Source organism: Canis lupus, chromosome X (genome assembly GCF_003254725.2).
Source record: "Canis lupus dingo isolate Sandy chromosome X, ASM325472v2, whole genome shotgun sequence".
Classification (NCBI taxonomy): Eukaryota; Metazoa; Chordata; class Mammalia; order Carnivora; family Canidae; genus Canis; species Canis lupus.
In genome coordinates, this window is record NC_064281.1 from 97,828,216 (window position 1) to 97,844,291 (window position 16,076).

A 16,076-nucleotide genomic window follows, 5' to 3' on the forward strand; every position below is an offset into this window, starting at 1 on the left:
ATAAGAGAAAAATTTTAACTGTGAACTGACGGGTGTAAAACAGACTTGGTAATCATTTCACAGTACATACAAATATTGAAGCATGTTGTAAACATATAGTGTCAATTATATCTCAATAAATTAAGAAAGAAGAAATAATATTTTTATTTTATTATTTTATTTAATTTTTTATCTCAATAAAAATATTAAAATAAATTGCGTCTCTCCCAGAATTCCTATCCTCTAATCTCTGATTTATTTATTAGGATTGGTAACCATCTGACATTCCATACATTTACTAGTTTGTGTGTTCATTGTCTTTCTTTCTCAATGGACTGCGAAACTTATAAGGGCATGGCTTGCTTATCTTGTTCACCTTAGTATCTCTAGCACCTGGAAAATGCCAGGTATGTGATAAGCATTTAAGTAATATTTGCTGAGTAAGTAAAAATAGAAAAGTATTGAAGTTCCATATGTTAATTTCAAAACTGAATATCTTACAGCATTATTTCATTGTTCCTAACAAATTTTTTGGTTGGCTCATTTGGATGATTTTTTCCAGTCATATCATCTGCAAATAATTATAACTGCTTTCTCTAATATTTATATCTTTTATTTTTCTATATTTTCTAATTTCTGTATCCAGAATTTTTTAATAATATTAAATACTGATGGTGATTTTTAGAATCCTTGTTTCATTCCTTACTTACGTGTGTTATTTTTTAAAAGGAAATGGCAGATTAAAAAAATAACATTCACAATTTTTTAGGATTAATGATCTGTTCTGGTTTCATATTTCTTCTTGGAAAAAGTTTAGTCATTTATGTCTTCTGATAGTTTTTTTTTTCACTCAGGTTTTACATTTACCTACCTAATAAATAAACAAATCTGTACCTGTGATTATTTCTTCTTTCTTTCTTTTAATTTTTTGTATTTGTGCTCTTGTGCTTGTGATACTGAGGAAAGGCACATCTTCCATTAGACACTTCCCTTGTCCTTTTGCAGCCTGGGAAAATTGGCAGAGACCTGAACCTGTGGCATTAAGGTGGGAACTTAAAACAAGAGCTAGTTGCAGCTGGTGGTGAGGTGATACTCTACCTCTGTGAGGCTGCCAGGGCTTCAGGATGGCTGCCAGAGATGCTGGTACCAGCAAGCCATTGGGAATGCTAGAGACGTCTCAGACCAGCAGGCTAAGTGGTCCAGAAATCACTATGAAGTTATGCTTCATGACTAAGGTCTGACTTTTCATTCTTGAAGAAGGTACCAGCAGTTGATTAATGAAATAGCTTAATGGGCTGATGTGAGGTCCTAGGTAAATATTTACGAAGATAGCTGGGAGAAAAACTGCCCTTTATGACTGGGGTTAAGGCTAAAAAATTATTATAATTTCAGTATTGAGGAAATATTTTGCTGTCTCAGGCTGATGAGGCAATGGCATTTGAGTAAAATAAGCCTCTTCAATTTTATATTCTCCCCACATCTATTTTTTTTTCTTCATTGGTTTTTAGGATCCTTGATAAGCTTGCTTGCTTCCAAAAAGGAGAGTTTCCCAACATTTCATATCACTCACCTTCCCAGCAGTGAGAAATCTCATTCTGGGATCTACAGCCAATTTTTCACTAGGTATATTCTTCTGATGTCAAATAGGCACTTCAAATTCAACATGTCCCAAATTGAGTTGATCACCCTCCATATATATCCTTTGTGCCTATATTCTGTGTATTCACTTGTTGACATTATACATTTACATTCAAGCCAGAGCCTTAGAGTCCACCTAAATTCTTTGGCTTTCTTCATCCTCCACATGAAATAACAAACATTGTTCATTTTATTTTCCCCATTTTTCTAATGACTTCCTCCCTCTTCACACTTATCTCAAATATCCTAATTCAGGCTCTCATTATTTCCTTTTTGGACTTTCTTTAGTGGCATTGGATACAAGTGAAATGAGGGTGGAATATGCCAGATAATCCTACTAGGTCCAGATAAGAATCTGAGGAATGTAGTACTTTGTAATCCATCTCCAAATAAATTAGCCTGAACTGTAGGTGTTCTCTGCCTTTGGTTTGACAGTATTTTTATTGTTTGCCCTCATTTCCCCATATTCTCCATCTTTGTTTCAGAACCTACTTGGTATTCTCACCACAAATCAAACCCAGCCATAGTGGCTTAGAAAGGACCAAAATCAAGCAGAAATCTGATAGTCAAAGAGCTGAGAGTTCGATGACACATCGTTGGCAAGCGGTGAAGCAGGCGTACATACATCACTTATGGGAGGTTAAATTGGTAGGACCTCTTTGGAGGGTAATTTGGCAATGGCTATTACATATAAAATTGATCCAGCAATTCCATTTCTAGGAATTTATCCTGCAGATACACTAACACATGTGCCCAAAAATGTATGCACCTAAGTAATCACTGCAGAATAGTTTATAGGAACAGAAAAAAGAATCAATATATATGCTCATTAAAGGTGTAATGAATAAAGTATGTTCCAACCATTCAGGGAAATACCGTAAAAATAAAATTAATTAGGTAAATACGTATAAGAAGTTATCTCTGAGATTTTGCGACAAAAATGGTACAGATATGTGCAGCACATGCTGTCATTTATATAAAAATTGCATACACAGGTACATGTATGCTTATAAATGTATCAACCATCTCTAAATGGATACAGACACAAAATGTACTGCTCATGATCTATGGGCAAGAGATCAGGGATCTTAGGATATGAGACTTACTTTTCACTGTACACTTTCTATACAGTAGATCTTTTTTTATCATGTGTATGTATTACTTAATTTAAATAAAACAAAGTAAAAATAAAGACCAAGTGTTGATAGATGTAGTTTAAAATATTAGGAATATGTGCACATGTAAAATGGTATACATATGTGCCTCTTCCTGACAAGGGAATTTATACATACACCAACATACAATATATGTGAGTAGGTAGCTATAACCAACATGAACTTTTTTCTTAAATACAACTGTTTGTTAAATCATCTTAAAAACACAAGATTCCTAACTGTCCCAACCTATAGCAAGTATATGTTGATAAGGTATTGAAGATGTTATTTAATCTTTTCACCCATGATAGCATAGATTTGCTTTTCAAAAAAAATGTACAAAGTTAATGTGTGCACTGCTGATGTTTCAGCTTCAGTTTCTCTCTTGGAAGATTTTGACTTTGATAAATATATTCCTAGAAGGAAAATTAAGAAAAAATAAAGTGTATATTTAAGCATTCAGAAACTTTAGCCTAACAATTGCTAAAATGCTAAACATGTTTTATTTTTTTCTGCAATACATCACATACTCAAATCCAGATAAAAGAATCATCTATGTACACAATAACAAATTGTCAACAACTCTACGTTGAGCACAACAGCTGGTCTTTCTCTGTAAATGGCTGCCTGGATAGTGTTACCTAAACTTTAAAGAATGTTTACCCCAAAAAGTACTTCCCTGATTGTCCTGCCACTTACAGGCCACTTTTGCTTGGCTATTTATGAAATCTGTAGTATAAATGCTACCCAGGAAATCAGGCCATAATATAGCAGCTTTAAAAAAATAAGGCTGAGGGCCTGGGGGTACTATGCTAAATTTTACTGAATAATCAAAATTATGATTAATAGGATGAACACCACTGTGAGATTTTTTGACTAAGAAAACATATTTTTTAAATATTTTATGTACAAAAATACACAAACAACAAATGCCTGGGTTCCAAAATCCAAATGAAACAGGCGCCAAATGGTGGCAATCTAGATCTTGAAATGCATTTTCTGGAGCAGGGATAAAAACCTGCCCCGTTACATATACCAGGGTTAGTTACTCCAACCATCCCAAAAGATACTTTATAGCACACATTTTCCCAAAATACCATACATCTAAAATGTGTAGAAGACCTGATCATACTTTCGAAACACTGGTAAAATAGAAGTACTGAATTATAGTGGGTACCATGTCTACAGCAGCCAAAAGAAAAAGTATACGTCAATCACTCAAAGAACACAATTAAGGATTAGACAAAATTCTTTGTAAGAGAAGGCAAAAAAGACAGTTGTGTTGAGGGAGGTTCAGAAAAATCTTAAAGCCAAGTTTTGATTGCCCAAAGATCACCTTTGCTTTCTCTCTGTGCATAATACACTAAGCACCGGTAAGCTGGGCACTTTCGACCTGGAAGACAAACAGCACATTGAGTTAAGAAGCACAAACACAGCGTGAGGAAGGAAAGTGAGAGGGGACCGGGAGGTAAATCTGGGCACCGTGAGAACGCACGCAGCAGCCACCCTTAGCTCCAGAGGCCTGCGTAGTTCCCATGGAGGCCTGAAGGGAGAGGTCCTCCAGCCACGAAGAGCTTCATCTCAGGCCAGTTGTAGCAGTGGGTGTAGAGCGCGTTGGGGAACTCGCCCATCCCACCGAAGTAGTTCACCCACAGGTCGTCGTGGTTGAGCCAGCCTCTGCCACAGGTGAGCTTGAGCTTCCTCCCTGAGGGCCCGGGAGAGGAGTCGGGGCTGGCTGAGGCCCTCTCCTCCAGGAACCTCTGGGCGCGGATGTCGTAGAAGAGCAGGGAGCCATGGCCCGTGCCCACGGTTATGATGTGCTGGTAGAAGCTCAGGGAGCGTACGCCCGTGCCACCCTCCCTGGAGCACAGGGGCCGGATGTTTTGGTGGCCCTGGCGCGGGTCCAGGAAGGAGACGTGGGACTGGGAGCCCACGGCGTACAGGGACAGCTCGTCGCAGAAGGTCAGGCACACGTTCTCCCGGCAGTAGGGCAGCCTGATGGACAGCAGCCTGGACAGAGCGCTCCGGGCTTTCCACAGGTGGAAGTAGCCGTCCAGGGACACGGCTCCCAGCTCCTGGTTCTTGCCGCTGAAGGCCAGGGCCCGCACCTTGCGGTTGCTGGGGCTGGTGCTGGACCTGGGGATGGTCTCCATGTCCCTCGGCCGGATGTGGGCGTACACGGGGAGCCCGGCGTCGTTGTGCCAGGCGATGCTGCCGTTGAACATGTCGGGGTCCACCCGCCACAGCGCCACTGTGCCGTCGCGGGAGCCGCTCACGGCCACCGTGTCGCTCATCCAGGCGATGCTGAAGATCCAGTCCTTGTGGCCGTGGCGGTCGCCCAGGCACACGGGGTCCAGGGTGGGCAGGTGGTAGACCGCCAGGCTGTTGGGGTTCTCGCCCCCGGTGGCCAGAAGCGTCTTGGAGGGATTCAGCTCGATGGCGTGGATGCCGCAGGTCGGCTGGGCCTGGGCCAACCAGGGCCCCCGGTCGCGCATCAGGGGGATGCGCGTGATCTGGCCCGAGTGCACGTCCACCACGAACAGAGTGTTGCACTTGGTCCCGCACACCACCTGCCTGGCGTTCAACCACTGCGACGCGAACACCTTGTTGAGCGTGCCCAGCGCCAGCTCGCGCTCCCTCAACAGCTCAGGCAGCTTCTGCACCGCGTAGCCGCGCAGCTCGCCCTCGGAGCCCCGGAGCCCGGCGCCGCCCCGCGCGCCCACCTCGCGGCCCTTCAGGTACTGCACCAGCGACCGCCGCGTCGCCCGCCGCCTCTGCTTCTTGCGCAGCAGCGGCCCCTCGGAGGCCGCCGCCGCCGCCGCCGCCGCCGCCGCCGCCGCCGCCGAGCCCTGAGACGACGAGCTCGCGGCGCCCGCCTCGATCGCCGGCGCTTTCCGCTTCCTGCTACCTGTTTGCTGCAGGGCCATGGTGGGCGGCGGGCGGGTGGCGGCGGGCGCGGCGGCGGCGCGGCGGCGGCGGCGGCGGCGCGCGGCACCCGTGTTGGCCGTGGCGGCGGCAGGGACCGCGGCGCCTCCGCGGCAGCCCGGAGGTCGGGCTCTCAGGGGCCAGGAGGCTAGAGCGACCGCAGGGCGCGGAGCCTCCCGAGTGCGGGACGCGGCAGCGGCGGCGAGGGCGGCGAGGGCGGCGAGGGCGGCGAGGGCGGGGCCGGGCATGGAACGCCGGCCGGAGGGAGCTGGGCGCGAGCCGACCGCGGGCGGAGCGCGAGTGGAGTCCCGCGGCAAGGGCGGCCGCGGCCGGTCGGCGGGGACAGGCGACGGCGGGAAGTGCGGCCGGCGAGTCTGAGTGGGACGAGGACGACGCGGGGGGGACCCAGTGTGAGGGGGCGGAGGCAGCGGGAGGAGCCGGCAGGGAGCAAGCGGGGGGCGCCGGGTAGCACACGCCAGCCTGGGAGGGGTCGGATGGGGGCAGGAAGTGGGGGATAGAGCCCGCGGTGGGGAGACTCACCCAGGGCCAGCGCTCCGCGATCCCAGAGCCGTCTCCGGAGGACACATCCTAGTGCGCCTGCCCAGGCCCTCTTGCTCTCCTGTTCCAGGCGTTTCACCACCCTCAGGATAGCAACCAACTAGCCTTCTTAAAATCCTCACTTAAATAAAACCTGAAAGCTAAAGTGAGGTATGACGCTAGAAGGAGCTTGAACAATTATGTGTTGAAGAAACAAATAGTGTAATCCTGGGAGACTCTGCTGCAACTAGTGTTCAGTAACCCTGAACTTCACAGGCAATGGGGATGTTTAGCAGAGGCGGGGCGACCCTCCCCTTAGGTCTGTCCTTGCAGCATACTGTCTCAGCCCCTCCACTGGGAATGTGTTATCAATTTTCAACCATTGTTTTCTTAATTCTCAAATTGAGGTCCCTGAGTTTCCACACTAGAATCACTGAGGGGTGTGTTCCCAATGTAGTTGCCTAGGCCCCACTTCCTCTGGAAGTGAAGTCCGGACCCTGTGATCCAGTGCAGCTTGAGGAACCCAGAGGACTGCATTGAGGGTGGGGGTGGAGGCTGGAGGTAAGACAAGGGTGTTCCTCCATGATGTTGAGTTCTCGTGAGCCTAATAGAAGAACCGTGAAGTGGATGTGAAGAGGTACAGGAGAGGGATACTTCTTTTCTTGCTCAAGGGAGAAAAGGTTCAGTCCCCACTCGCAGTCCCAGGAGGAATCCCAGGTGCCTGGGTGTAGCCTTATCTTGTATGGGAGGGCCCCTGGGGCTTTGAGGTGGGGTTGGGGGCAGGGGGATGCAGGGATTTCCATAGGAAAAGGTGGTGATGAACTGTCCAGAAGGACGTAACCCCATAGGCACAATGGGAAGTGTGGGTGTTCACACTATGGGTTTAGCAGTCTCAGAATTTGGATGCTTCATATCTGACTTTACAGCTTCAGAGTGACCAATTCGGTCGGCAAGCCTGTATTTAGACATATGAAACTGCACAGTGACTTGGGTGGCTGGTAGCTGACACCAGCTCTGCAAACATCCCAGACTTCCTCTCCAAAACTTTGTTGAGTGGGTGCATGTGGAGAGGTGAATTACCTTTTCTGACCAATCACGGAGGACCATGGGACTTACTTTGTTGTTGCTTTTCTCTACCCTTCTCCCTGCCCTTTCTGCACCCTCACCTCAAATGCACAAACTCCAAGTACAAAAACCAAAGGCCCTTTGCCCCACTCCCATCCCGTGGTATACCCCAGTACCCACTCCTCCCCCATATTCTTCCCTATGTTTAATGCTGTATCGGTAGGATGAAGGTTATTGGAGAGGGAGTGACCTGACAATAAAAAAAAATGTTTACAGCTTCATAATTAGAACTGACATTACTAGAGAATAAATAACTACAAATTCCTTTAACTTAATCTTCCATAATGTTTTTTTTTAATTCCACCTCAGGAAAATGGATATTATATAGTAAGACTTCATGACATACCCTTTACTGTTGTTGTATAACAAAATAGGCTGAACATTTTGGGAGAGCAATAGATCAGATAGGTATAGATTGCTAGATCTATCTATATTTCAATTGTAAAAATAAATAATTCTTACAATAATTATTGTTTATTGATAGCCTGTTTGTGTCATTGGCTGGAGGACTGTGCTAAACACTTCAAATGCACATTCAGCTTCAGAATAACTTTATGAGGCAGGTTCGATTTTTATAGCCCTATTTTAAGATGAGGGAACTGAGGCCTAGAAAGACTAATGACTGCTCCATGGACACACAACTAGTAAATGGTAAAATCATGTTGTTAAATCTGTCTGACTCCAAAGCTTTGAAAACTAATAGCTACCCTATATTATTCAATAAATATGATTTTTCTATTTCTGTCTCTTTAAAAACCATATAAACTATCCCTATGATGGAAATTTTACAGATGTTGCATCCTGTGCACTTTTGAAACATAGCCAGAATTCCTAAAATAAATGAATAAATACTGAATGCAACTTATGTACAACACTCCAAATCAAATATAAAGGCAAAAATATATTCTATGAGATATATTTTCTTTTTTATAAATTATTTTTAATTAATATGAAATATAATAATATGTACCTACATTTTGGTGAAAATAAAACCCATATAAATAGTCCTGATATTATGCCTCTCTACTTTTTTGATAACATAATTTTGCAATATTTATGTATAATGTGTAGTCACAGATTACTATTTTGCATTGATAGGTGTGATAATTTCATCTAAAATACAGTACATGCAACACATTTCATATACGTCTACACTTTAACATTTCTCTGAGTTTTTTATTTAAAGATGTAAGATTTATAGACCAGAGTCAAGTGATACTGAGAAATTTAGAGTGTTGTATATCAGATTGCAAATTTGAACCTTTACTTGCATCTGATTGCTTCCATTTTTAGGAAAACACAGTGTCTGCTAAAACCTAAAGTTATACACAGTATATTTGTAGTTAAATGTAGATGAAATGACATGATAACAAAATTTCAGGTGTCTGCATGGCGTTTTGAGTGTCAGGATCCCTATTAGGTATTTTTGTTAGTTTTGAGGGTCACTGTGTATGAGTGTAAATATCTTGTCTGTCATTACAAATTTATTTCTCTATTCACTCCTGCTTTTTTGCAACTGACATACCCCTGGATAAATTTTTATTACCCTTACCTATCTCCCCTGAACCATATTTCCCTCCATTGGATGGGGGCTTATATGAGTGGTTTCAGGCCACTGTCTCATCCTGTTCTGTAGTTACTTCATATGTTTAAATATTGTTTTCTTAATCCAATTGTAAAGTCCTCAAGAGATTACATAACATTTCTGATTTCATTCACATCACCACATAGTTCTAGATATGCACTAAATGGTTTCTAAAACTTGTGATTGTCTTGTTAATAAACTAATAGAATATGAGAGAGAAAGCAAAATGAAATATCAAAAAGTAGAAGTAAGATCTTTTGAAATCAAATTACTTGAGTGGTGAAAGTGAAGGATTTGAACTGATTTGAAATAATGCCGCATAACTTGTTTGAAGTTATTCTCTAGATAGTATAGAAAGCTTCAAACAGATTATATGACATCATTCTATCTATCTATCTATCTATCTATCTATCTATCTATCTATCTATCTATCATCTATCTATCTATCTATCTATCTATCATCATCATCATCTATATGTTTCTTTCCAGCTTATTGGACAATTTATCAACTGTGTCTGTCCAGCTTTCTAATCTGTGAATGAAGGAAAGGATCTATTTAGACAGTAGACAAGTTAGATTACTGATTTAAAATTAGTCAAGGCAGAAGATTTATTTCTCTTCTACACAAAAATAGATCTTATGAATATGGACTTCATAGATTGGAGCAAATTCTCAGGTACAAAGGCATCTGTCTTCAGAAATGGTGTTCTATAATCATTTGTGATACATCATGTAATGATATAAAGTAAGGTTCTCCTTAACAATATTGATGACATCTTGTTTACATTTGAAGGTATAGCCTTTGCATTATCTTTATCAATAAATATAAAATGCTAAAAATGAAATATAGTGAGGTTTATTTTAAAACAATATATGCTAATGATACTCTGTTATTTGTAATACACATAAGGCAAACAATTCTTGGACTATTACATTGGATAAATTTTCACCTAATCTCTAATTGTAATAGAGTCTTACCATTTCAAGCTGTGACCTTGTAGAGTCTCCTAAGATAAGCATCTGTGAATCTAGTTTATAGTCAGATGGGAGGCTTCCTCCAAACCTCATGATGCAGAAACTGGTAGAGATGACTCAGCAGGCTATGTTTCCTCTACAAAGGCACTACTAAAGGCATATGGTGTCAGACGGGGGAACAAAGGAAAGATTTATCACATTATTTCATTTACTAGAAACAGAATCATAGAGAAGGTAATTTTGACTCCATGACTTCTTCTTTGCCCTAGCTCTTTCCAACTTATATAAGAGGAAGGAATGTGTCAGAGGCCAAGTCGGGGCTTTGTTTAATACAAGAGTAGATTCAGTGCTATTAAATGTTTTATGGAGGCACAACAGTGTAGTCGTCAAAGGAGTGGACTTCAGAGCCACATATTATGGCTTGAATTCTGGTTTTGTGGTTTGCTGGCCTTGGAACTGAGTCAGTTGGTATACTCCCTTTGCATTCAGTCCCTTCTCTATAAACATGTGGTGATAATAGCACCTGTGCCCTGGGGTTGTTTTGATGATTAAATGAGTATATATACATATACTATATACTTAAACGAGTATGTATATGTACTGTACACTAAGAACATATAAACTCTAATGGCTTTCCCTCCTTTCCAGTATTTAGTTTTACAAAGACAACTTGGTTATGGTAATGAGGGTTTTTGAGCACCTGCTGCAGTACAATGCACACTTACCATTACTGAAGCCTACTATATGCAAAGATAAAATGTTTATAGAGCTAGCTTATTGTCTACTCACATATAGGTCATCTATCTCTATTATTTTTCCAATCTATAGATAAAAATTTATATGCAAAAATGTATTGTGGGAACAACTTTATAGTGTGCTAGTGGATTATCAAGGGATAGTTTGGGCCAGATTGGGGTTCCTGATGCTAATAGATACCAATATAAATATGGACTCCTGTACAAAGATCTTCATTTACATTTAGGGCTCTTCCCACTTGCTGATAGTAGTGAAATTGGACAGAAGTGAGTGAAAAAAAGTATATGAATTATGCCTTAATGTCAGATAAGGTACATAAAGGAAGGCAAGAATGAGATTATGCTTATGAAGTGCATTGATAAACAATTCTATCCCATGTTCTGTCATGTCTCAACTGGTTATAGATACCAAGTTATTATTTTTCCTAACTTAGTTGCCAACTTACTCCTAGCTTCAGCTCCACTACATGTACCAATTTCTTCTAATTCTTTATCTTTATCCTGAACTGACATGTCCAACTTCCTACTTGACATTTTGAATACCAAAACAAAACTTCACATTCAGCATGTGTAAACTCAAGATCTTGATTTTTACCTATCTGAACTTTTATTACCTATCCTTTTAAAAATACATTGCTTCCTGTCTTAATGAATAGTACCACCATACATCCAGTTGTGCAAACTAGAGTCCTAAGAATTATTCTTGACACACAATGCTTCCTTATATTCAGGCCCAGTACCCTTCTTGTAACTTTTTCAAATCCACTCAATTCTTACTCTCTCTGTTGCTACCACCTATTTCTAAGGCACTATTTTGCATTGACTAGCCAACTCCAATAGCTTCCTAATTTTCCTACAACCATTTTTGCTCTCCTCCATTCAGTTTTTGACACTGCAGCTAGAGTGATGTTTCTAAATGCAAACATGGCCATGTCACTGTACTGATTTAAGCAAACCAATGCTATTGTCTTAGGATAAAGACCCAAATCCTTAACGAAGACTATAAGGCTCAGCATAATCTGACCTATGTTCTCTAGCCATATTTCTACCTTCTTCTCATTACTTTTCTGCACCAGACAAACTGGCCATTTTAAATTTCATCAATGATATTACATAACTTCTGTGGCTGGAATGCTTCTACCTGTGGCTCTCCTTACCTTTTACACTCCTCAAGAACCCTACCTTGCTCTAACTCCTTTCCTTCAGATTTTAGTTAAGGTATCACTAGCTTAGGGAAACCCTTTTGACTCCTCAGACTAGGTCAGGTCTATCCTACATAGAGATCTCCTTAACTTTACTTTAATGGAATTTACCACAGGTGAAACGGCATGGTTATTTCTGTGACTCTTTAATATCCTTATCTACCGAAAGATTGAACAAAAACTCTATGACAGCAGAAGTATCCACTCTGCTCACTACTGTATCTTCACTGTCTAGCATGTCATAGAAATAATATTTGCTGAATAATGCTGACTGAAATTATAAAGACCCTGAATCTTGTTTGACTGGTAAATCAGAATCTAACCTAACCTCTCATGCTATTTGATCAACCCTCTCTAATTTAACACAGTTTAGAGGGAAGAACACTTCCTACATTCAAGTCATATCTCAAATGTTACCTTCACTATGATAACCTCTCTGACTTTGGCAGATAGGTTTATGGGCTTTTGTACAACAGTCCATACTTCCCTTATAACATTTAACATTCTTCATTGAAGGAATTGACTTGTCTAATTCTAAAGTAAGTGTAGGCCCCTTTAAAGTAGAAATATTTTGTTAAAAGATGTGGTATATATATATATATATATATATATATATATATATATATATATATATATAATGGAATATTACTCAGCCATTAGAAAGGACGAATACCCACCATTTGATTTGATGTGGATGGAACTGGAGGGCATTATGCTGAGTGAAGTAAGTCGATTGGAGAAGGACAATCATCGTATGGTTTCATTCATACAGGGAATATAAGAAATAGTGAAAGGGATTATAAGGGAAAGGAGGAGAAATGAGTGGAAAAAATCAGAGAGGGTGACAAAACAGGAGAGACTCCTAACTCTGGGAAATGAACAAAGAGTAGTGGAAGGGGAGGTGGGTGGCAGGTGGAGTAACTGGGTGATGGGCACTGAGGAGGGCACTTGATGGGATGAGCATTGAGTGTTATACTATATGTTGGCAAATCAAACTTCAATAAAAAAAGAAGAAGAATAAAAATAAAAATAAAAAACATATTTGGATCCCCAGAACCTAGCACAGTACCTGGCATATAGATGGCCCATACACATTTGCTGAATGAATGCACAAATGAATTCATCTTTTATCCAAACTCTTGCTCATAAAATATGGTAGCATTCTTAAGCTTGATTCATGTACTTTCAGTTTTATTTTTGAATTACCTTAGGCCACCAGAGGACTGGATCATGGGATCATATTAGCTTAGTAGTTGCTGAATCAGTTTCACTCACTTGCACTTTAATGTTATACTTTAGGCAGTTATCAAAGATCATTAAAAATAGCCAAATGGCTATATAGATATCCCTTCTGCATTTATTGTAAATCTGTTATGAAGGGCACCGTTTATCATATTGCTCAATGTCTCGTTTATACAATGTCACACAGAAAATTAATTTTATAATTTAATGCCAAAAACTTTTTATCTCTGAAAAATTATTATGTTTTCTCCTTTCAGACCATGAGAAATATGTAAGCGTGCAGACTATGAAGTCAGAGAGTCCTTGATCTGAATCTTGGCTCCACTAAGGAGTTTAGTTTTGTAACACTGCGCAAGACAGTTTTTCCAACCTTAATAACTTAGTCAGTAAAATGAAGATAATACCTATTCTCCACAGTTGGAATGAAGACAGGTATCATGTCAAAGCACCTAGCAAAGTTTCTGGCACATAATATGTGTTCAGTATATGATAACAATAATTTACTTTTTTTTTCCTTGTTGGCTACTAGGAAACACAATGACAAATGTGATATTTAATCATAGCAACATAACAACTTTTCCACCTTTTCTCTTTCTTGATCCTGATTTTGATTTTCTTGAATTTTATTTTTTATTCTAATTCCAGTATAGTTAACATACAGTGTTATATTAGCTTCAAGTGTACACTATAGCAGTTTAACAATTCTATACATTTTTCAGTACTCATCATAATACGTGTACTCTTTAATCCCCATCACCTATTTCCCGCAACCCCCACACCCACCTTCCCTCTGGAAACCATCAGTTTGTTCTCTGTATTTAAGAGTCTACTTTTTGGTTTGTCTCTTTTTCCCCTTGCTCATTTGTTTGATTTCTTAAATTCCACAAAGGAGTAAAATCATATGGTATTTATCTTTCTCTGACTTATTTCACTTAACATTTACTCTCTAGCTCCATCCATGCTGTTGCAAATGACAAGATTTCATTGTGTTTTGTGAGTGAATAATATTCCATTGTATACATTGTATACATTTTCTTTATCCATTCAGATATCAATGTTGAATTTTATTCTTAGAAGCTACCTTAGTTAATTATGGAAAAAAGCATATAAAATATATAAATGGATCATAACCTGTGAACTCTGAGCAACAGAAACATTAGTTAGAAACTGTAAAGTTATAATTGTCATAGACTGATGTAGAGTAGGAAATGTTGAATTTAAGGGACAGGGAAGAAAATTCCAATATTTCTACTAGTTTCCCCTACTTTAGATACCACAATATCTTAAATGCTACCATTAGGGTTCCCTTTCCAGCAGGACTTGAAAAGTACATATATGAATACACATGAAGGTATTACTGACTTGTTATCATCAATATTAATAGGATCAAAGGAAGGATTGCCTAGAAGAAAAGGACATGAAGAAAAAGAGCAATTGAAGTTAAACTATTTTAAGATGAAAAAAATCAGAAAATGAGGGAAGATCACACAATATTGACTTTGCCTATATCCTAATTTACTTTAGGTTGACCTTTAATACTATTCTTCAAGAAATAGCTTAAAACAATGACTTTTCAGTATGTCATCTAACTAAAGAGACATATTATAGGACATGCATTTGATTTTATCGCAGGTATCTTTGTGGAAAAAAATGGGTTTTGAGAACTAGGCAAGATGATATGGCAATAAAGTAGCTTGAAATGTGAAAGATTAATGATTAATGGTTGCATTTAATCTATAATGATTTATTACATGGATGTGATATGCTAAGAAAGCATTAGATATTGGGGTATACAAATATTAATGAAACATAAAGTCTTTCCCTTCAAAGAATTTCCATTCTAGTATAATAAAGAGATTTAATGGAAGGGCTAGTAAAGGAGGCCAAATTTATTTACCAAACACTTATATGGAAAACTACTATGTATCCGGAACTTCGCAAGGACCTGTGGGTACATAATATATATATTAAGCTAAAATTTGTTATTCACATGTATTTGCATATACTTAAATATATATACATTTCATATTTAATTGTAATAGCCTCTGGTTTTTGATAATCTATGATCCACCATGGTTTTACGTATATTGTCTCTGTTCTTTACAGCAAATCTGCACAATAAAGGGCATTCTTTCAACTTTACAAATGAAGACACCGAGGTTTAGTGAACTGAAATAACTAATGAGTAGTAGAGATAAGATTCCAACCCAGGCCCATGCCCTTTCCCCCATTGCACCGTATCTACTACAATATTCTTTTCTCGGCCTTTGTTAGTACAAAAAAAAAAAGGATAAGTGGGGCACAAGGATGGGACCAGGTAAGACAGTATGCTCCAGTCCCAGTTTCTGGCCACTGAATGATTTGGAGAGCTACCCAAATCTGAGTGGTCCTCAGATCTTCCTATTTTGCCTTGTCAGCATTTTGCTAGGTATGGTAGGTAATCTCTAAGGTGGTTCCCAATGATTCCTGCCTTCTAGTTTCCATACCCTTAAGTAAGCTCCTCCTCTTGCACTGAACTGCCCTAGTGACTTGATTGTAACCAGTAGAATACAGAAAAGATGATGGGATATTACTTCCCTGGGTAATATACAAAAGATTGTGACATTCCTCTTTATCCCTTTACCCTCCCTCTCTTTCTTATTCTTTCACTGGCTAGCTCTGAGAGAATGCCAGCTACCATATTATGAATTTGCCTTATAAAGAGACCCAGTTGGTAAGGAGTTGATGTCAGCCTGCCTACAGCCACATGAGTGAACTTGGAAGTGGATTTCCCCTCCCCTGCCCCCAGGTGAGTTATGAGATGAGGCCACAGCACTGGTTAATACCTTGATTACAGCCTGATGAAAGACCCTGAGCTGTGGAAACCCAGATAAGCTATGCCCACATTTTCCTAATCTACAAAAACTGTGAGATAATAAATTTTTGTTGTTTTAAGTTACTATCTTTTGGGATTATTTGT

General features: G+C 40.1%; 1 protein-coding gene across 1 annotated transcript; it reads right to left on the minus strand.

Annotated features, from left to right (window-relative positions):
• Nucleotides 1-2,816: 2,816 nt before the first annotated feature.
• DCAF12L2 (DDB1 and CUL4 associated factor 12 like 2) lies at nucleotides 2,817-5,698 on the minus strand. The gene has a single exon (XM_025431731.3). The coding sequence runs from the start codon at nucleotides 5,696-5,698 to the stop codon at nucleotides 4,280-4,282; it is 1,419 nt and encodes a 472-aa protein (XP_025287516.3). The 3' UTR covers nucleotides 2,817-4,279.
• Nucleotides 5,699-16,076: the final 10,378 nt, after the last annotated feature.